The sequence below is a fragment of the Geotrypetes seraphini genome, chromosome 19 (assembly GCF_902459505.1).
Source record: "Geotrypetes seraphini chromosome 19, aGeoSer1.1, whole genome shotgun sequence".
Classification (NCBI taxonomy): Eukaryota; Metazoa; Chordata; class Amphibia; order Gymnophiona; family Dermophiidae; genus Geotrypetes; species Geotrypetes seraphini.
In genome coordinates this window covers 33494006-33517030 of record NC_047102.1, presented here as the reverse complement: position 1 = coordinate 33517030, position 23025 = coordinate 33494006, and the positions used below count along the sequence as shown (strand labels likewise).

General features: G+C 42.8%; 2 protein-coding genes across 3 annotated transcripts in view; both read left to right on the top strand.

The window, feature by feature from the left end:
* Positions 1–6924: 6924 nt before the first annotated feature.
* Positions 6925–10426, top strand: LOC117352134. Of its 2 annotated transcripts, none has more exons than XM_033928292.1 (5): positions 6925–7247; positions 7590–7734; positions 8141–8503; positions 9335–9476; positions 10370–10426. In XM_033928292.1, exons 2-5 carry the CDS (start codon positions 7597–7599, stop codon positions 10372–10374), a joined length of 648 nt encoding a protein of 215 aa, XP_033784183.1. In that variant the 5' UTR covers positions 6925–7247; positions 7590–7596; the 3' UTR covers positions 10375–10426. The 2 variants fall into 2 exon arrangements, with proteins under 2 accessions (XP_033784183.1, XP_033784182.1); XM_033928291.1 differs by lacking the exon at positions 10370–10426 and adding an exon at positions 9819–9957 and having other exon boundaries at positions 7083–7247.
* LOC117352133 overlaps positions 9842–23025 on the top strand; it is a 1164809-nt gene continuing 1151625 nt past the window's right edge. Inside the window, exon 1 of the mRNA XM_033928288.1 lies at positions 9842–9963. The gene's annotated coding sequence lies outside the window, so the exon portion shown is untranslated. The remainder of the gene's footprint in view (positions 9964–23025) is intronic.

Below are 23025 nucleotides of genomic sequence, written 5' to 3'. Positions count from 1 at the left end.
CAAACAGACGTTATATAATAAAGTTTGGTTTTCATGTACTTTGCACTTGGTGTCTCCCTTATTCCTCTGGAAGGTGAGAAATTTCAGCATTTACTGTGCTTATAAATTATTGGTCTGTATCCATGTAGCGAGACTTTCTTCCCACACGAGCTTTGGAAGTCAGGCACTAACCAGCTCTTATCTCCCACCTGCGGCGGAGGCTCCCGCTTCCATCCCATAGACATGGTGAAGAACGCTCGTACAGCCAGCGGATAGCAAGATCAGCCACAGCACCTGTAAGCAGTGCTCAGCCCAAAGCTTCCCTCTGTCGTGAACTGCCCAGGCGGAAACGGGAAGCTGCGTCAGAGGGGAAGCATTTGTTTCAAATGGATTGTCCATCAATGCGTTTAGGTTTATACTTTAGACCAGTGGTGTTCAACCTTTTGACACCTATGGACCGGCGGAAATAAAATAATTTTGTGGACTGGCACCGGTCCGCTGACCGGCAGTTGAAGAACACTGGGCTAAGTCTCTGCCCCCATAATAGTACTAATTGTAACACCATTTTTTCCATTCATTTTTCATATCTACACACAATATAATTGTATTAACACATAATGGTTAACCACAAAATTAAAATACACAAAGCACACTTTATGCTTTTCAACACTCTTTCTTACCAGAAAACAGATAATCCAATGCAAATGCAGAACTAAAAACTAAAAGTACTAATATTCACAATCAAACCCTAAGATGCAAGGCTCTGCAAGCAGTACAACCCCAGAGGAAAAGAAACAAATGCATTTCTCCCTGAACAGACAAATCAATTGTTAAATAAAACAATAAAAGCATTCCCCTACCATTGTCTCTCTCTCTCCATGTGCCTTGCTTTCTGGCCTGCCCCCCAGTGTTATCTTTTGGCCGGTCCACTGTGCGATCAAGCAGCGTCTTCGGGCCGGCTCCCTGAGTGCTGCATTGCACAAAGCTGTGGGCAGCGGTTCCTCTCGCGCGTCCCGCGCCTCATCTGGAAGCCTTCTTCTGACGTTGCGACATCAGAGAGAAGGCTTCCGGTTCAGGTGCAGGCCATGCATAGGAGCTTTTTTCCACGGCTTTGCTCTGTAGCACTCAGGGAGCCAGCCCGAAGATGCCTCGTTGATCGCACCATAGACAGGTGGCAGAAGAATGTTGTCTTGGGCCCGATGTAGCTGCTTCAGTGCTGCAGGTTACCCTTTCCTACTTCCTATAATTTATGAAGCTTCTTGTTCTACTTAATTAATATGAATCGTTGTCACAGTCCCTTATCTTTGTGATTCATTCCCTTTCTCTTATATAAACACTTACTACACACTTCATTAACTCCTGTTGATTCTATTCTGTCTGGCTCTGAATAACTCGTAATGAATTGATCTGCTATTAACTATTATAACTTTTATTATAATGGTTACTTTTTTAATACAGAAGTTTAATATGCTTTCCTATATTCTGTTTGTCTCAGCCTAGTTTGATATGAATTGTTTGGCCACCAACCCCTGCAATATTATGAATTTAAATTTGATTTGCCATAAGAACATAAGAATTGCCACTGCTGGTCAGACCAATGGTCCATCCTGCGCAGCAGTCCGCTCACGCGGCAGCTTCAAGTGCTCTAAATGAGTCCAGTCTCACCAGTTTAGCATGAACTTGTCCAACTTTGTCTTGAAACCAGGGAGGGTGTTTTCCCCTATAACAGATTCCAGAAGAGCATTTCAGTTTTCTACCACTCTCTGGGTGAAGAAGAATTTCCTTCCGTTTGTACAGAATCTATCCCCTTTCAACTTTGGAGAAGGTGAACAGTCCGTCTTTCTCTACTAAGGGTATTCCATTCAGTATTTTGAATATTTCAATCATGTCCCCTCAGTCTCCTCTTCAAGGGAGAAAAGGCCCAGTTTCTCTAATCTCTCGCTGTACGGCAACTCCTCCAGCCTCTTAACCATTTTAGTCTCTCTTCTCTGGACCCTTTCGAGTAGTACTGTGTCCTTCATGTACGGCGACCAGTGCTGGACGCAGTATTCCAGATGAGGGCGTACCATGGCTTGCTACAGTGGCATGATAACCTTCTCGGATCTGTTTGTGATCCCCTTCTTGATCATTCCTAGCATTCTGTTCGCCCTTTTCGCCGCCATAGCACATTGTGCAGATGGTTTCATGGACTGTGTCAACCAGAACTCCCAAGTCCCTTTCTTGGGAGGTCTCTCCAAGTACCACCCCGGATATCCTGTATTCATTCATGAGATTTTTGTTCCCGACATGCATCACTTTGCACTTATCCACATTGAACCTCATTTGCCATGTCGATACCCATTTCTCGAGCTTGATTATGTCACATTGCAGATCTTTGCAATCACCCTGTGTTTTATTATATTGATTACTATTTTTATTATGGCAGTATAATGATATGCTTTCCTATACCTATTAATTGTCCTGCAGGTATGAATTTCTCTATTCTCCCATAAGAACATAAGCAGTGCCTCTGCTGGGTCAGACCAGAGATCCATCGTGCTCAGCAGTCCGCTCACGCAGTGGCCCATCAGGTCCAGGACCTGTATAGTAATCCTCTATCTATACCCTTCTATCCCCTTTTCCTTCAGGAAATCATCCAATCCTTTCTTGAACCCCAATATCGTACTCTGTCCTATCACACTCAATGGAAGCGCATTCCAGGTGTCCACCACCCTTTGGGTGAAGAAGAACTTCCTAGCATTGGTTCTGAATCTGTCCCCTCTCATTTTTTTCCGAATGCCCTCTCATTCTTGTAGTTTTCGAAAGTTTGAAGAATCTGTCCCTCTCCACTTTTTCCAACCCCTTCATGATCTTGTAAGTCTCTATCATATCCCCTCTAAGACTCCGCTTCTCCAGGGAAAAGAGCCCCAGTTTCAGTTTCTCCAATCTTGCAGCGTATGAAAGGTGTTCCATACCTTTTATCAAACGTGTCACTCTCTTCTGAACCCTCTCAAGTATCGCCATATCCTTCTTAAGGTACAGCGACCAATATTGGATGCAGTACTCCGGATGCGGGCGCACCATTGCCCAATACAACGGCAGGATAACTTCTTTCGTTCTGGTTGTAATAACTTTCTTGATAGTACCCAGCATTCTATTTGCCTTCTTAGAGGCCACTGCGCACTGTGCCGACGGCTTCATTGTGTTGTCCACTATTACCCCGAAGTCCTTTTTTTGGGAACTTTCACCCATTACCAGCCTTCCCATCGTATAGCTGTACTTCGGGCTTCTGTTTTCTACATGCAAGACTTGACATTTCTCTACATTAAACTTCATCTGCCATCTCGGCGCCCACTCTTCTAGTTTGTTCAGGTCCCTTTGTAAATCTTCACAGTCCTCTTTAGTCCCAACTCCACTAGTTTGGTGTCATCTACGAATTTTATTACTTTGCACTTCGTCCCTGTTTCTAGATCATTTATAAATACATTGAACAGCAGCGGTCCGAGTACTGACCCCTGCGGAACACCACTCGTGACCCTCCTCCAGTCCGAGTAGTGGCCCTTCACTCCCACCCTTTGCTTTCTACCCGTCAACCAATTTTTGATCCATCTATGTACATCTCCTTCCACCCCATGGTTCTTCAGTTTCCGTAGTAGGCATTCATGGGGTACTTTGTCAAAGGCTTTTTGGAAATCTAAGTATACGATGTCCCTGGGGTCCCCTTTGTCCATCCATTTGTTAATTTCTTCGAAGAAGTGCAATAAGTTTGTTAGGCACGATCTTCCCTTGCAGAAGCCATGTTGTCTTGTTTTCATCAGTTTATTCCTTTCTAGATGCTCGTCTTTGCTGTCTTATCAGCGCTTCTGCCATCTTCCCCGGAACCGAAGTCAAACTTAACGGTCTGTAGTTCCCCGGGTCACCTCTCAATCCTTTTTTAAAGATGGGTGTAACATTAGCTATCTTCCAATCCTCCGGGATCACACCTGTTTTCAGATTACAAATCTGCTGTAGTAGTTCCGCTATTTCCTCCTTTAGTTCTTTCAATACCCTAGGTGGATTTCCTCTGGGCCCGGAGATTTGTCAGTTTTTAATTTATCTATCTACTTGTGTACATCTTCAAGGCTTACCTCCATAGATGTTAATTTTTCTGCTTGATCTCCTTTGAAGATTTTTTCAGGTTCCGCCACGTTGGATGTGTCCTTTTTTGTAAATACTGACGAAAAGAACATGTTTAGTCTATTCGCCGCCACTTTTTTCTCCTTCACCACTCCTTTCCTATCTCTGTCATCCAGCGGTCCCACCTCCTCCCTTTAACATATCTGAAGAATGGTTTGAAATTTTGTGCTTCCCTGGCTAGCCTCTCTTCATATTCTCTTTTTGCTCTTCTAACCACGAGCTGACATTTGTTTTGATGTTTCCTGTGCTCTTTCCAGTTTTCCTCGGTTTTGTCCTTTTTCCATTTCCGGAATGAATTCTTCTTATCTCCTATCGCTTTCTTTACTTCTTTAGTTATCCACGCTGGGCCTTTTGTTCGGCTCTTTTCTAAATCTGGGGATATACAGATTTTGCGCCTCGCTCACCGTGTCCTTGAGTAAAGATGTGGATTTCAAGGATTTTTGTTAGAATAGGGATGCCAGCGATGGGCCAGTAGCTTGAAGTATTGGAAAGGTCTGCTGTAGAAGTTTTCGGTATGGGTGTGAGCAATTTTGCCCATTTCCTTGGGTAATTTGCCTGTCCCTATATCTGCTCACTGTAGCTGAGAAACTTCTCTTTGGAGGGTGCAGACAAGGTTGTGATAGGACAGAGTACATTACGGGGTTATAAAGAAGGATTGGATAAATTCCTGAAGGATGCGGGGATTGAGGGATACAGATAGAGGTAGAGATAGGATTATGAAAGGGTATAGATAGAAGCATAAAGGGTTTTGGACAAGGATCACCTTACAGGTCATGGACCTGATGGGCCGCCACGGGAGCAGACTGCTTGGCGCGATGAACTTCTGTCTGATCCAGCGGAGGCAACTTCTTATGTTCTTAGCAAAATATCTCTTTTAGAATTTTTAATATTTGTATTTTATACTGTTTCTTTAAATTATTTATGGTTAGATGACACAGGTTTGTTTTAACTTTTCCTATCTTTCTGGAACACAACTGCCTTGCCATTGTAAATTTCTGATCCCTCTAGCCTAAGGTCATGTCAAATATGAATACAGCACGGATGGCTGGAGGAAGAACTCAGTGATGAAACAGACACTTAACATATCAAAGAGCTGAACAGAGAAATGGGGTGTGGGGATGTAATATTAAGCGACAACCGCCTTTAATCCAAGGGCATAGAAAAATAGAGTGTTTTCATGAATAGAAAAATTTAAAAAAAATGCTCTGGTTACTGGACATACAGATAAGTTAATTTCTCTCAGGAGCAGTGTCTCCAAACGGGTCACTTTTGCAGAAGGCTACACAATGTCAACGGCAATCAAAAAATCAGAAATTGTTGGGGTTTGCCTGTCCAGAAAATGGTAAAACTCATTTTAGGTGACTGCATATCCCTGGCTTTGTATGAGCCATGGGGGTGGGACTGGGGCATAACAGGGCAGATCTAGGGGGGTCCAGATTTTACTGGAGTAAAATCTGGCAACTACTCTGACCGTATCTCTTGGTACTTGAGGATCTTCTTTCTTTTCCTGCAGCTTATGGAGTTATCGCTAAGGGCAGACACTTTGCTGATTAATGCCCATCTGGGGTTTTTCTATTTCACCACTGTGTCCAGTTTCTTTGCATCCAGCTTTTTACTGGTCAGAATGGGAATGACCCAGATGATCATAACCCCCCAGTGCTTTTCCAGTCCAATGATGCCAAAGTTCCCAGCGGATGTGAGAAGTTATTTGCTGCGATCCGTATCTCTCGTAATCCACTGTCCTGGGTTGCAACTTTCCAAATTCTTATCCTTTGGTTTCACTTCCCTTTTCCATAAATGTGTCCAGTTTTGATTGATTTACATTTCCCACATTAACCACCTGTTTTTTTTTCCATGCTGCTGGGGATGATGTTGAAACTCTGCTCAGGTAGGGGAAAAATGATTTATGCTAAAGTAGGACACTTCCACAATAATAAGATGCACTGTGTCAGATGGTGTGTTAATAACATAGTACAGGCTGGATGACCATTTTCAAACGGAGGAAAAAGTCTCAGACAAGGGCCCTCCCACCTCCACAATGGTGGTGGATCGTTCACCTCACTGGCTAAAAAACCTCCTTCAAATGAAACAGGCACTGTGCTGTGTTATGCTGATGGCCAGTGTTTCACAATTCAGCTGCCTCAGGGTATAATGTATCCTATCAAACTGAATTGTGAAACGCTGTACTGATCAACGGAAGATAAATTGAATTTATTTTTTCATTTATCTTGCAGCATCTTTCAAGTCAAGCACAGCACAGCACAGTGCTTGTTTCATTAGAAGGAGGTTTTTTAGCCAGTGAGGTGAATGCTCTACCACCAGGGTAGTGGATGCCTGGAATGCGCTCCCGAGAGAGGTGGTGGAGAGTAAAACTGTAACTGAGTCCAAAGAAGCGTGGGATGAACCCAGAAGACTTAGAATCAAAAAATAATATTAAATATTGAACTAGGTCAGTTATTGGGCAGACGTGCACGGTCTGTGTCTGTGTATGGCCGTTTGGTGGAGGATGGCTTCAATGGCTGGGAGGGTGTAGATGGGCTGGAATAAGTCTTAACAGAGATTTTGGTAGTTGGAACCCAAGCACAGTACCGGATAAAGCTTTGGATTCTTGCCCAGAAATAGCTAAGAAGAAAAAAAAAAAAAAAAATTTAAATTGATGGCAGACTGGATGGACCATTCGGGTCTTTATCTGCCGTCATCTACTATGTTACTATGTTAATATTTGAAAAACATTTATATGAGGAATAAAGTACATCGGGGTATTTGTGACCTGAAACACTCTCTCCATGCAAGCAAATTGTGAGGCGAGAGTCTTCACGTGAAACAAGTCCCTGCCAAGGTTTATTATAGGTCTGAGGACTTTATAACAGCACTGGCATCTCTGTGAGGAGACGGATGAGTTTGGGTGCTTGAGGGGGAAGGTGTCCTGGGTTACTTTTTTTCCTTCTCCTTGCCATTTCTGTCTGTGCAGGCATATGAAAAGCAGAGGAGCGAGCTGAAGACGGAGCAAGAGGAGCTGAGCAAAGCAGCCAAAGAGTCGCAAGTGAAAGGCTTTCTGGAGAAAGAAATGTCCATTGTCCTCAAACCTCTGAACCCTTTGACCGCATTGCCAGGTACTGTGACTTAGAAAATTCAGACTATATCTTTCATGCTTGAAGCTGGCTTCGTATGCTGTCCAACATCCCGAGGGGTATCCCATATTTGTACACATGTAAACATGGGCAAATTGGCTATGTGAAAATACACCCACTCATATAGTGTGCAGGGGGTGTACGCGATACGTAAAAAACGTACGCATTCCATGCAAGAAAATATGCTACTTGGGCGCAAAAGCGTGGGCATCCTTGCTTGTATTCGATGTGGCAATGAATCCCCTGCCTGAACAGAGCTTGATGTACAGAACTTAATTCTGCTTCTTTGATTATTTTAACTCGTAGTTCCTCTTTATTTTCCAGATTGAAAATGGCCAGTGCAAAAGTCTGCTTTAGTCAGCGAAGAGCCTGTCAATTCTTGCTTTTTTGGGAGTTATATTGTATGGCAGCAGTGTGTGTGTTTGTGTACTCTTTAGCTCACACCTTTTCAATAGTCGCTCAAAACAAGGTAACATAGTAAATGACGGCAGATAGAGACCCAAATGGTCCTTTTGCTTAGATATTTCTTGGCCAGAAACCCAGAGCTCTGCCTGGTAGTGTGCTTAACCGTGCAAGTCTGCCCTGTACTGGCCTTAGTTCTTCAATATATACCATTATTTTCTGATTAGAGATCCTCTGCTTCTTTGAACTCTGTCACCGTTTTCCTCTCCACCACCTCCCTCGGGAGCGCATTCCATGCATCGATTAAAGATGAATTTCCTACCATTATTCTTGAGTCTACCACCCCTCAACCTCAAATTATGTCCTCTGGTTTTACCATTTTCCTTTCTCTGGAAAAGATTTTGTTCTACGTTAATACCTTTCAAGTATTTGAACGTCTGAATCATATCTCCCCTGTCCCTCCTTTCCCCTAGGGTAAACATATTCAGGACTTCCAGTCTCTCCTCATACGTCTTTTGCCGCAAACCTCCTACCATTCTCTGGACCGCTTCAAGTCTTCTTATGTCCTTTGCCAGATACAGTCTCCAAAATTGAACACAATACTCCAAGTGTGGCCTCACCAACAACCCATCCAAGGGCATCAACACCTTCTTCTGCAAATGGACCATCAAGTAGACTTATCTCCTGTTTTGTTAGGCTTGTGTGATGGTGGTGTGATGACTGGTGGAACATTCTCTTATCTTCCTTTCCTTAGCCCTGACGGTTACATCTATGAGAAGGAAGCAATCCTGGAATACATTTTGCACCAGAAGAAGGAGATTACCCTGCAGCTGAAGGTACGTTGGCCATGGTTGATTTTCCTAGAGGGCAAAATTAGTGGCGTGTTATTAGACAAGCTGTGAGGACTCTTGCCGATGTGAATGCTGAGAACTAGAAAGAGAAAGTTTGGCTGTGTGAGGGATCGCTATTGAAAAGCACCGATGCAGTTGGCTGGGGTAGGGGAGAGTTTAGGTTTTACCCACATAAGGCATGAACACATGAATGAGCTTTCAGTGGGGGTATTCTCATACCTGCTTGAAACCTGCCGCATCTCTGGGAGGATCATAAGCGAGTCACAATTTCAGAAATCCCATCGCTATTGTAAAGTCCTCTTACTTGTGATGTCCTGTCCTGTCTGTCTGTCCAAATTAGATTGTCAGCTCTTCTGAGCAGGGGCTGTCTATTGAATGTTAAATGTACAGCGCTGCATACGCCTTTCAGCGCTATAGAAATGATAAATAGTAGTGTTCACGATAAGCCTCAAGACCTCGGTAGTGGCGCGTTTCACGTGAAGACTTTCGCCTCACAATTTGCTTGTATTGTCATTGGTCATGGAGAGAGTGTTTCAGGTCACAAATACCCCGATGTAACTTTAATATTTGAAAAACATTTATATGAAGAATTAAGTACATCGGGGCATTTGTGACCTGAAACACTCTCTCCATGCAAGCAAATTGTGAGGCGAGAGTCTTCACGTGAAACAAGTCCCTGCCAAGGTTTATTATAGGTCTGAGGACTTTATAACAGCACTGGCATCTCTGTGAGGAGACGGATGAGTTTGGGTGCTTGAGGGGGAAGGTGTCCTGGGTTACTTTTTTTCCTTCTCCTTGCCATTTCTGTCTGTGCAGGCATATGAAAAGCAGAGGAGCGAGCTGAAGACGGAGCAAGAGGAGCTGAGCAAAGCAGCCAAAGAGTCGCAAGTGAAAGGCTTTCTGGAGAAAGAAATGTCCATTGTCCTCAAACCTCTGAACCCTTTGACCGCATTGCCAGGTACTGTGACTTAGAAAATTCAGACTATATCTTTCATGCTTGAAGCTGGCTTCGTATGCTGTCCAACATCCCGAGGGGTATCCCATATTTGTACACATGTAAACATGGGCAAATTGGCTATGTGAAAATACACCCACTCATATAGTGTGCAGGGGGTGTACGCGATACGTAAAAAACGTACGCATTCCATGCAAGAAAATATGCTACTTGGGCGCAAAAGCGTGGGCATCCTTGCTTGTATTCGATGTGGCAATGAATCCCCTGCCTGAACAGAGCTTGATGTACAGAACTTAATTCTGCTTCTTTGATTATTTTAACTCGTAGTTCCTCTTTATTTTCCAGATTGAAAATGGCCAGTGCAAAAGTCTGCTTTAGTCAGCGAAGAGCCTGTCAATTCTTGCTTTTTTGGGAGTTATATTGTATGGCAGCAGTGTGTGTGTTTGTGTACTCTTTAGCTCACACCTTTTCAATAGTCGCTCAAAACAAGGTAACATAGTAAATGACGGCAGATAGAGACCCAAATGGTCCTTTTGCTTAGATATTTCTTGGCCAGAAACCCAGAGCTCTGCCTGGTAGTGTGCTTAACCGTGCAAGTCTGCCCTGCACTGGCCTTAGTTCTTCAATATATACCATTATTTTCTGATTAGAGATCCTCTGCTTCTTTGAACTCTGTCACCGTTTTCCTCTCCACCACCTCCCTCGGGAGCGCATTCCATGCATCGATTAAAGATGAATTTCCTGCCATTATTCTTGAGTCTACCACCCCTCAACCTCAAATTATGTCCTCTGGTTTTACCATTTTCCTTTCTCTGGAAAAGATTTTGTTCTACGTTAATACCTTTCAAGTATTTGAACGTCTGAATCATATCTCCCCTGTCCCTCCTTTCCCCTAGGGTAAACATATTCAGGACTTCCAGTCTCTCCTCATACGTCTTTTGCCGCAAACCTCCTACCCTTCTCTGGACCGCTTCAAGTCTTCTTATGTCCTTTGCCAGATACAGTCTCCATAATTGAACACAATACTCCAAGTGTGGCCTCACCAATAACCCGTCCAAGGGCATCAACACCTTCTTCTGCAACAGAGTAGACACGCCGGATGGTGTGAAGGACCTGGCGAAGCTTGAAGAATGGTTTGAAATTTGGCAGCTAAAATTTAATGCTAAGAAATGCAAGGTCATGCATTTGGGCTGCAAAAAACAGAGGGAACGGTACAGTTTATTGGGGAAAGAACTTATGCGCACGACGGAAGAGGGGGATTTGGGCGTGATTGTATGTGATAATGTTAAGGTGGCCAAACAGGTTGAAAAGGTGACGGCGAAAGCTAGAAGGTTGTTAGGTTGCATAGGGAGAGGCACGGCCAGTAGGAAAAAAGGGGGTATTGATGCCTTTGAATAAGGCTCTTTTGAGATCTCATTTAGAATATTGTGTACCATTCTGGAGGCCGCACTTTCAAATAGATGTAAAAAGTATTGAGTCGGTCCAGAGGAAGGCTACTAAAATGGTATGTGGTCTTCGTGATAAGGCGTATGGGGACAGACAATCTGTATACTTTGGAGGAAAGGCGGGAGAGGGGACATATGATAGAAATGTTTAAATACCTATGTAATATAAATGTGCATGAGTCGAGTCTCTTTCATTTGAAAGGAAACTCTGCAATGAGAGGGCATAGGATGAAGTTAAGAGGTGATAGGCTCTGGAGTAATCTAAGGAAATACTTTTTTACAGAAAGGGTGGTAGATATATGGAACAGTCTCCCAGAAGAGGTGGCGGAGACAGAGACTGTGTCTTAATTCAAAAGGGCCTGGGATAGGCACGTGGGATCTCTCAGAGAGAGAAAGCGATAATGCATAACGCGGATGGGCAGACTAGATGGGCCATTTGGCCTTTATCTGGCATCATGTTTTTATGCTAATTATCCCGGAACCACAACCCTCAGAATTTTCTGATTCTGGACATGTTATGTCAGGCAACAATGATATACATCTTGGTTTAATGGGTTCGATATATTTATTATTATGATTATGCCAGTTCATTCATCTGCCACTCTTGAGGAGGGCAGTGGATAGGAAATGAGGCACTTATACGCCCCTTTTCCACCCCAAATATTCTGTAACATAGTAACATAGTAGATGACGGCAGATAAAGACCTGAATGGTCCATCCAGTCTGCCCAATCTGATTCAATTTAAATTATTATTTTTATTTTTATTTTTCTTCTTAGCTATTTCTGGGCGAGAATCCAAAGCTTTACCCGGTACTGTGCTTGGGTTCCAACTGCCAAAATCTCTGTTAAGACTTACTCCAGCCCATCTACACCCTCCCAGCCATTGAAGCCCTCCCCTGCCCATCCTCCTCCAAACGGCCATGTACAGACACAGACCGTACAAGTCTGCCCAGTAACTGGCCTAGTTCAATCTTTAATATTATTTTCTGATTCTAAATCTTCTGTGTTCATCCCACGCTTCTTTGAACTCAGTCACAGTTTTACTCTCCACCACCTCTCTCGGGAGCGCATTCCAGGCATCCACTACCCTCTCCGTAAAGTAGAATTTCCTAACATTGCCCCTGAATCTACCACCCCTCAACCTCAAATTATGTCCTCTGGTTTTACCATTTTCCTTTCTCTGGAAAATATTTTGTTCTACGTTAATACCCTTTAAGTATTTGAACGTCTGAATCATATCTCCCCTGTCTCTCCTTTCCTCTAGGGTATACATATTCAGGGCTTCCAGTCTCTCCTCATACGTCTTCTGGCGCAAGCCTCCTATCATTTTCGTCGCCCTCCTCTGGACCGCCTCAAGTCTTCTTACGTCTTTCGCCAGATACGGTCTCCAAAACTGAACACAATACTCCAAGTGGGGCCTCACCAATGACCTGTACAGGGGCATCAACACCTTCTTTCTTCTACTGACTACGCCTCTCTTTATACAGCCCAGAATCCTTCTGGCAGCAGCCACTGCCTTGTCACACTGTTTTTTCACCTTTAGATCTTCGGACACTATCACCCCAAGGTCCCTCTCCCCGTCCGTGCATATCAGCTTCTCTCCTCCCAGCATATACGGTTCCTTCCTATTATTAATCCCCAAATGCATTACTCTGCATTTCTTTGCATTGAATTTTAGTTGCCAGGCATTAGACCATTCCTCTAACTTTTGCAGATCCTTTTTCATATTTTCCACTCCCTCTTCGGTGTCTACTCTGTTACAAATCTTGGTATCATCTGCAAAAAGGCACACTTTTCCTTCTATCCCTTCAGCAATGTCACTTACATACATATTGAACAGGATTGGCCCCAGCACCGAACCCCGAGGGACTCCACTAGTCACCTTTCCTTCCTTCGAGCGACTTCCATTAACCACCACCCTCTGGCGTCTGTCCGACAGCCAGTTTCTGACCCAGTTCACCACTTTGGGTCCTAACTTCAGCCCTTCAAGTTTGTTCAACAGCCTCTTATGAGGAACTGTATCAAAGGCTTTGCTGAAATCCAAGTAAATTACATCTAGCATATGTCCTCGATCCAGCTCTCTGGTCACCCAATCAAAAAATTCAATCAGGTTCGTTTGGCACGATTTGCCTTTTGTAAAGCCATGTTGCCTCGGATCCTGTAACCCATTAGATTCAAGGAAATACACTATCCTTTCTTTCAGCAACACTTCCATTATTTTTCCAACAACTGAAGTGAGGCTCACCGGCCTGTAGTTTCCTGCTTCATCCCTGTGACCACTTTTATGAATAGGGACCACATCCGCTCTCCTCCAATCCCCAGGAATCACTCCCGTCTCCAGAGATTTGTTGAACAAGTCTTTAATAGGACTCGCCAGAACCTCTCTGAGCTCCCTTAGTATCCTGGGATGGATCCCGTCTGGTCCCATCGCTTTGTCCACCTTCAGTTTTTCAAGTTGCTCATAAACACCCTCCTCCGTGAACGGCGCAGAATCTACTCCATTTTCTCGTGTAACTTTGCCAGACAATCTCGGTCCTTCTCCAGGATTTTCTTCTGTGAACACAGAACAGAAGTATTTGTTTAGCACATTTGCTTTCTCCTCATCACTCTCCACATATTTGTTCCCAGCATCTTTCAGCCTAGCAATTCCATTTTTTATCTTCCTCCTTTCACTAATATATCTGAAAAAATTTTTATCTCCCTTTTTTACATTTTTAGCCATTTGTTCTTCCGCCTGTGCCTTTGCCAAACGTATCTCTCTCTTGGCTTCTTTCAGTTTCACCCTGTAGTCCTTTCTGCTCTCCTCTTCTTGGGTTTTTTTATATTTCATGAACGCCAACTCTTTCGCCTTTATTTTCTCAGCCACTAGGTTGGAGAACCATATCGGCTTCCTTTTTCTCTTGTTTTTATTGATTTTCTTCACATAAAGGTCCGTAGCCATTTTTATCGCTCCTTTCAGCTTAGACCGCTGTCTTTCCACTTCTCTTATGTCCTCCCATCCTAAAAGCTCTTTCTTCAGGTACTTTCCCATTGCATTAAAGTCCGTACATGCTTCTTCTCAGGAGGCACCAGCCCAAGGTCCTGTGCCTGGATAAGCTCCCTGTTAGCACTGCGAACAGAAACGGGTCAAGTGTAATGGAAATACACAGAAAAACACCTCAGCGGGACAGGATTGGCCCATCAGAGTTCCCAATATCGTTTCATCTTTTATTTTTGAAATCCATTTAATCATGGAAATACCCTCTCTAAAAATACGTAACAGCATGATGTTCTTCCGAGGAACTGGTACTCTTCTCCAAACTCCAGGAGCGTCGGGTGCACATTCCCATCCCTTCTGCTTAGGCTCCCACCGCCCTGAATACCTGGTGCTACTGCTGTCCAGCCCAGGGAAGCTTTTAGCCTCATTAGCTAAGAGACGGTGATGTCCTGTATGACCCAGTTCAAATGCAGTGGAAACACAGGAATATTCAAAGTCTCCATCCCTCTCTGGATTAGTTAACGAATGGATCCAGTCCACCTTTTATCCCCACTGAATGCCATGCTGATTGCCTCAAGACAAAGCAGTGGACAATTAGAACAAGTCTCTGCACGCAGTGGGATAAAATTCAGGACTGAATCAGTTTGGTCGACCTGGGATGGAGCAGCAAATCCACGGTCATTTGAGACTCGCTAGACCAGCCCTCAGGATGGCTACTGAAGCAGCCTGTGCTGTGTAGAAGCTGTGGAGCAGGGGTCTCCAAAGTCCCTCCTCGAGCGCCGAATCCAGTCAGGTTTTCGGGATTTCCCCAATGAATATGCACTGAAAGTATTACATGCACATAGATCTCATGGATATTCATTGGGGGATTCCCGAAAACCTGACTTGATTCGGCCCTCGAGGAGAGACTTTGGAGACCCCTGCTGTGGAGTCTACCCTAGAAGCTGGTATGCGATCCCAGGGCTACCAAGTTTCCCAGTTCCAGGCTGGAGCCTTTTTGGCCAGTCCTGGTTTTGAACCTCCATCCTAACGCACTATGGGATTCGTAGTCCCTGCTTTTACCCACTGAACTTTGTGCTGAAAATCAAAGATATCAAGGATAAGGCTGTCAGAAACCCAGAACGGACCTATGATCTCCCTTCTGGAACTGGGCAATTTGGCAGTTGTGGCACAATGCCTCCAAAATACATGTCTCTAAGATGTTATAAGCAAGGAGTTAATATACTGAACATTTGTCATCCTTCTAATATAATTATAATACACATGTTGAACATATAACTTTTAAATGTGCTAAAAGTCATAAGTATAAAGACACTGCAGAGAAACTTGTTAAATGTTCTGAATGTGCTATGCATTTTAGGCATGCTTTGTTTCTGCAATATCATATAAAGACACATATTTGCATGCTTAATTGATAAATGTCAATACTGTACTTGATTTAAGATTTGAAATGAATAAAGATTAAAAAAATAAAATAAAATAGACACATACTGAAGAGATACCTTTTAAATGTTCTAAATGTGATAAGTATAAAGACACTGAAGGGAAACCCATTAAATGTTCTGAATGTGATATGCATTTTAGGCATGCTTTGTTTCTGCAATATCATATAAAGACACATACTAAAGAGATACCTTTTAAATGTTCTTAATGTGATAAGTATAAAGATACAGATTGAACATATACCTTTTAAATGTTCATGTCATAAGTATAAAGACACACATACTGAACAGATACCTATTAAATGTTCTGAATGTCATATGTATAAAGATACACACTGAAGACAAAACTTTGAAATGTTCTGAATGTGATAAATATAAAGACACTGAAGAAAAACCTTTTAAATGTTCTAAAAGTTATAAGTATAAAGACACTGAAGAGTAATCCGTTAAATGTTCTGAATGTGATATGCATTTCAGGCATGCTTTGTTTCTGCAATATCATATAAATACACATACTGAAGGGAAACGACTTTAATGTTCTGAATGTAATAAGTATAAATATAATGAAGAGAAACCTTTTAAATGGTATGAATGTGATAAGTCCTGTAAGACCCTGTTCAAATGCAATGGAAACACAAGAATATTCAAAGTCTCCATCCCTCTCTGGATTAGTTAACGAATGTATCCAGTCCACCTTTTATCGCCACTGAATGCCAGTCTGATTTCCTCAAGACAAAGCAGTAGACAGTTAGAACAAGTCCCTGCAAGTAGTGGGATAAAATTCAGGACTGAATGAGTTTGGTCGACCTGAGATTGAGCAGCAAATCCAAGGTCATTTGAGACCCGCTAGACCAACCCTCAGGATGGCTGTGCAGAAGCTGTGGAGTCTTCCCTAAAGGCTGGTAAGCGACCCCCCAGGGCTACCAAGTTTCCCAGTTCCAGGCTGGAGCCTTTTTGGCCAGTCCTGGTTTTGAACCTCCATCCTAACGCACTATGGGATTCGTAGTCCCTGCTTTTACCCACTGAACTTTGTGCTGAAAATCAAGGAGATCAAGGATAAGGCTGTCAGAAACCCAGAACTGACCTATGATCTCCCTTCTGGATCTGGGCAATTTGGCAGTTGTGGCACAATGCCTCCAAAATACATGTCTCTAAGATGTTATAAGCAAGGAGTTAATATACTGAACATTTGTCATCCTTCTACTGCCCTTTGTATGTTTTAATAGATAAGCGAGAGGTAAAAATAAATTCCAGAATGTTTAAGGTAGAAGACCTCCAGCTAGCTGGCCGGTCTGAGGAGGGACAGAGAAGGTGGGGTGCAGTGAACATTGCTGTAAATTTATATCAATGATTAAGCGATTATACCTGTATTCTGAGGAATGGCCACAGGAGGACAGCACTGAGCTATTAAATGTAATTGGCGCCCTCCTGTGGCGCTATCCAGAATAACACCTATAAATCTAAGATTTGAAATCCAGCACAAAATTTCTTTAGATGCATTTTGTTTTTATTTATATATTTATTTATTTGGTTGCTTAGCCCATCCTCCCAAAAGAGCCCAGAATGGGTTACAGATCAGCATACATAGTATAATTAAATAACTGCATAGCACAGACAGATACTCTTACAAAGAATGTTGTTAATTTTCCTGGGAACAGTATTTCAGATGCATTCAGGTAACAATTTAGAAGTCAGAGTCTATGATTGCAGTCCAGTTCATGTGGGGATTTAAATACACAGGCGGTCCCTGCTCAGAAGTGCTGACAATCTAATTTAGACTGTAAGGAGAAGGAGAAGTATAAGTGGGAGAAAACGTGATGCAGCCTCCCATCAGCCCACTGGTTGTTTGAATTTTAAATCCAAAACAAGGCTGGAGAAGTATAAGGAAGAGAAAAAGCGAATAAGCTTTTGTCAGTCCATTGGTGTGCTAGAGGGAAGGTTTGTTACCTTTCACCAAAGAGTCCTGGGTTCAACTCCCATCCCTGCATGTTTGGTTTTTTAAATTAAGGAAGGAGAAGTATAAAGGGGAGAAAACGTGATCTACTCTTCATCAGTTCTTTGGTGGACTAGAGGAAAGCTTTGTTACCTGGTACCAAAGAGTATTGGGTTCAACTCCCCTTACTGGCTGTTTGAATTTTAATTCCAAATCAAGGAATGAGAAGTATAAAAGGGAGAAAAGGTGACCCCACCTTCATCAATCCAGTGGTGGACTAGAGGGATGCTTTGTTACCTTGTATTAAAGAGTCCTGGGTTTGTGCCAGGATGTTTGAATTTTAAATCCAATCAAGGAAGGAGAAGTATAAAGGGGAGAAAAGGTGACCCATCCTTCATCTGCCCAGTGGTAGACGAGAGGAAAGGTTTGTTACCTTTTACCAAAGAGTCCTAGTGCTCGAACTCCCCTGACTAGGATGTTTGTAATTTTAAAATCCAAATCAAAGCATGAAAGGTTTAAAGTTAATAAACCGAAAGCATCTAGTACCTGCCTCACTGGTGGCTCAATGGATAAAGCACTTCCACTTGATACAGGAGATTGTGGGTTCGAGTCCAGCTTAGCCAGAGGCTAGGTGGGACCAGAGCTGGTAAGTAGATGGGTTGAAAGGGGGGGTTTGTCAGAAACTAGGTGGAAACAGAGAATGAGGTTAGATAGATCCAGAAGAGGTGGGGGGGACTAGGCAGACCAGGGGTAGGAGGGGCTGGGTATCTCTATTTTTCAAGTATACTTCATGAAAATTAATAACCTTTGCTAATTTTTACTATGAATGGACTACATTTGAGTAAAACTACCCTTCTTCTCTTCGAGCAGTATCAACCCCTACTCCTTAGCTGAGACTTGAACCCTCAGTCTCCTGTTACTAACCCAGCACACAACTCTTTAAACATCAAGAGCTTTTCAGAACTTATAGTTATCCATTTCTGGGTTCAAATCCTAGCAGTTGACACAGACAAAAAAAAAAAAAAAAGATTTGAACCCTTAACTTCCTCTTACCCTCTTCTCTTGAACCCTCAGCCTCTCCTCTTGGAGCAGTGTCAGCCCTACTCCTTAGCTGAGGTTTGAACCCTCAACCTCCAGTTACTAACCCAGCACTCAACCGTTGAGCTAGCCAAGCTTTCACACTAAGAGCTCTTCGGAACTTATATTTATCCATTTCTTTATTCAAATCCTAGTAGTTGACACAAAATAGAGTTGAACCTTCAACCTCTTCTTTTGGAGTACTAGCAGTCTTACTCCTTACCTGAGGCTCGAACCCTGAGCCTCCAGTTGCTAACCCAGCACACAACCCTTGAGCCAACCAGGCTTTCACAGCAGGAATTTTTCGGAACTTATATTTATCCTTTTCTGGGTTCAAATTCTAGTAGTTGTCCAAAAAACATGAAAATAGAGTCTAATGTTGGCATAGCAGTACCAGAGGGATGATCCAGTGGTGACTGTGAGTACTGCACGTTAGAAACAATTATTCATGTTCAAGTGGATGATAGAAGTGAATGCATGTGAGGCCTCTGGCAGGTGCTTCAAATGAACAATCAAGTGGGCTTTTCTCCTGTTTTGTTAGGCTTGTGTGATGCCTGTTGGAACATTCTCTTATCTTCCTTTCCTTAGCCCTGATTAGAAGGAAGTAATCATGGAATACATTTTGCACCAGAAGAAGGAGATTGCCCTGTAGCTGAAGGTACGTTGGCCATGGTTGATTTTCCTAGAAGGCAAAGTTAGTAGAGAACCACCATTGATAAGCTGGTGTTCTGTAACAATGGGGGACCTAAATTAGCTTAGGTGGGTGGGGCAGTTCTTCAGAGTAAAGGGCCATCTGGCTCAATCCAGGTGATAAGATTCCAGGCTATTTGCTCCCCACAGGTAAGTAGTGCTTTCCCCCAGGTCTTCCTTATAAAAAAATTATGAATTGCTTTCCTAGAAATGTGTCCCCTCTTTGTTTTTTCTTTTTTAATACCAGCATATTAACTGTCTTAATTCTCTAGGTAATGAGCTTATGTACTGAGTGAAATATATTTTCCATTTGTTTTAAATGTACTACTTTGTATCTTCATGGCATTTCTTTTAATCTTGTGCCCAGTCAATCAGATAAGTGAGTGACCCACAATGAATTTGCATAGGTAAAACTAAGTCCGTTTCAGGTTTTGTGTATAACAAACCTGAATCCGTCCCGGGTTTTGTCCCAGAAATAAAGAGAAAACACACTGAGCTCAGATGTAGGAGAGCTAATCAAGGTGGAATGCCCATCTTCAGAGTTGGCTGATTACTGCTTAGATAGTGTCAGATGAAGCATGGCAGGGAAAGGATAGGCAGGAAGCTGTGCCCAGTTTAAACCTGTTTCTGCCACTGCTAAAGGTTTGCTACCTTTTGTCTGTTAGAACTAGGGCCAGAAAGAATCCTGCCTGTAATCATAGGGAGCAGGCTAGTATGTGGAAGGCCCTGCTTTCCACAGGATAAAACAAGTCTCCTCAGAAGAGGAAAGAGGCAACCAGGAGAGGAGAGCAAGTCCCTCTCTCCCCAGCCAGCGGAGGCTGGTGACACAGACTGGCAAATGTCTGATGCAGAGGAGATGTGTTCTTCCTCTGAGTTTTGGGAGCAGTAGGAGGAAGAAGCCATGGACATTCAGAAAAGCCCGGTAGGAACTTTGTCCTGTCCAATAGCTATGGAAATATAGTGAAGCGTAAGAGTTTTGTTTTCTGCCTACAGTTTTTGAGCTTCTAGTTAAACTATATGTTTGTTTTGAAGAGAGTTTAGTACCTCTCCTTGAAAACTGAACTCTGAAATCTTACCTTAAAGCATTGGAGTGTTTGTTTCCAGCAACCTGTGTATGGTTTCCTTGCTTGTTACCAAGTTGGGTAGTTACGCTTGCTCTCTCTCAGCTGTGTGTGGTTACTGCAGCAGCTTTTCAGAGGGAAACAAATGTATAATACCTGCATTTGACCAAGACATAAAACATTGCCAGCATAGAATGGGTCTGCTCTGGTGAAGAGGACTAAGTTAAATTATACTTCTAAGCCCAGAAGCAGGGGGCTACACTGCATCCATTGCTGACAAACTTGAGCACTTTGGATTTTGATGTTTTGTTTTTCTATGACTTCATGGGATGTATGTTTTTCCTGCAACTGTCAGGCTGAAGCCTGGATTTTGATTTATTGGGCCAGTGGCTGGAATAAAGTGATTATTTTGCCATTTCTGACTGGAACTCATTACCTACATGCCCAATTAGGCAGTTACCTTGCCAGAATAAAGTCCTGAAGGGTCCCTTAGTAGCAAGGGACACGCTGGGTCAGAGGTTTTGTCACATCCCCGTGAGCTCGCTGCGCTTTTCAGGGGCGCGGGTGTGATACTGGCCAGAGAAACACTGAGCCTAGTCTCAAGTGATTCATCGTCTGCCCGTTCCACTCCACACCAGATTTTATAGAAGTCATCTCTTCTCCAGAGCCTCCAGCTGTTTAGCTTAAGTCCTTCTAGTCCATTGGTCTTAAACTCGCACCCTTTGCAGGGCCACATTTTGGATTTGTAGGAACTCGGAGGGCCTCAGAAAAAAATAGTTAATGTCTTATTAAGGAAACAACAATTTTGCATGTGATAAAACTCGTTATAGTTTATAAATCTTTCCTTTTGGCTAAGTTTTAATAATAATCTTTTCATTTATAGCTAAGGAGACATAAGATCAAGAAACTGTTTATTTTACTTTTGTGATTGGTAGACATACCAAGGGCCTCAAAATGGTACCTGGAGGGCCGCATGTGGCCCCCGGGCCGTGAGTTTGAGTCCACTTCACACCTTTCCTAGTTCCCACTATCTTTTTGGAGAGATTTATTTGTATTTATGTAACAGATTTATATACCGCCTAAAACCTAAGCGGATTACGAAGTACACACATTACATGACATTTTAATATTGGACAATAACATGGCATAAAACTACTTATCCTGTATCCAGGTTTCCCCAATAGATAATACTCTTCATCAATTTTTTTTAAAACTTTCACAAATGTTTCCCCCACACTTTTTAGCGGTAACAGTTCCAACACTCATAGAATACCTATGAATGTCAAAGCTGTTACCACCATGGCTGGCGCTAAAACCCAAGCTATTTTTTTTTTTTTTTAAGTTTCTTAAAGTGCTGTATGTTGATCAGAATTGCTCATATACACAGGCCGCACCAGGAGGCGAGAGGTATTATGATATTCTCTCTTATACTCTCGATCCCTTTCTTAACAACTAAGTATTCTGTTTGTTTGGGGGGGGGGGGGGTGAGGTTAGCACACAGCGCAGAAGACTTTACCATGTTCCCAATGGTGAAATCTAAATTCTTTTCCTAGGGGGATTCCTGATATTGAACCTTAGCATTGTGTAGATCAGTGTCCTGCAAACTTTTCAGTGCCGGAGCACACTAAATCCGGTGCCACGGCCAGAAGGCATCAGAAAGGGCACGGACGCTTGTTCATTTAAAAATCTTAATATACCGCCTGGTGTCGCAGTGGTTTCCCAATAAACATATGAAAGCAATACAAATTGTTCTTCAAAATAATATCAACCCATGTACACAAAACCTACAAAATCTTTAGTAACAAAAGTTACAAAAATGCCCAAAATCTTAGTTGCCTAGTAAGCTTGTTCCAATATGACATTCCAGCAATGGGAAACATTTGACGTTGAGTTGCCTCGTATCTTAATTATCGGCTGTCATTGCTACCAATTTCATTTTCCCCTCGTTGATGCAATGACATCGCGTGCATGCGTGATGACATTGCGTTGACATCCATGCATGAGCGGAGGCCCTCCAGCCGTGACCCTGAACCTTTCGCTTCACTGGTGGGGAATCCAGGGGGAGAGGAGGAGAGTTGTTGGTGCTGGCTGACTGCCTCCAGGAAGTGCCTCTCGCCATGAGAATCACATTCTGTAAGCAGTCGGCTGGTGCCGGAACGCTCCTCCTTGCCGGCATCTCGCGGTACACCTGGAATCTGGTTTAGGTATAAATTGTGTGGTTCTTCCCCATGCGCATTCTACAATAAATTTCATCTGCCAAGGATTGATACCAACACAATCCTCACCTACCACTTGCATTTTAGTGGGTCCTTAAGTCTTATCTATAGGAGCCAGGAAATATTTTCCATACTTGGCCACCTGCTAGGTTTTAGCACTCAGAACATAGAAGTTTTAAGGTCTCCAGACAACCTTGGGGAAAACAAAGGTCGAGTCTCCCACTTGAACTGTAATTCTCAACTTGCAGACCAAATGACTGAAATCTAAGAATGGCAAGTTTTCAAAAGCATCAGAGCTCACAAGGTTGCTTATTCCTTTTCATATTCACTGATTTCTCTGAAATTTACATAGTAAGTGTGTGTTTGGGTGGTTGTTTTTTTTTTTTTTTTTAACATTTCTATGCTTTAGTAAAGTGATTTCAGTCAAAAAATAGATACAAAAGCCCAGGTTTTTAGTAATTTTCTCTCTTCCCCCCCCCCCCCCCCCCGATCCTATACTTTAACTACACTGTGCAACAAATTTTAACTTTTTTCTGGAGCAAGAAGAAAATCAGATTTATTTTATAGAATTTGACCTCCTGTGTATGAAAATGGCCTCACTTTTCTCCCATCACGTATAGTTTTTGAGCAAATCGCAAACATTTATAGCATAAGAAGTCCTTATGTAACACATTGTGCTGATTTAAGAGTTCTTGTAAATATTTTCTAGA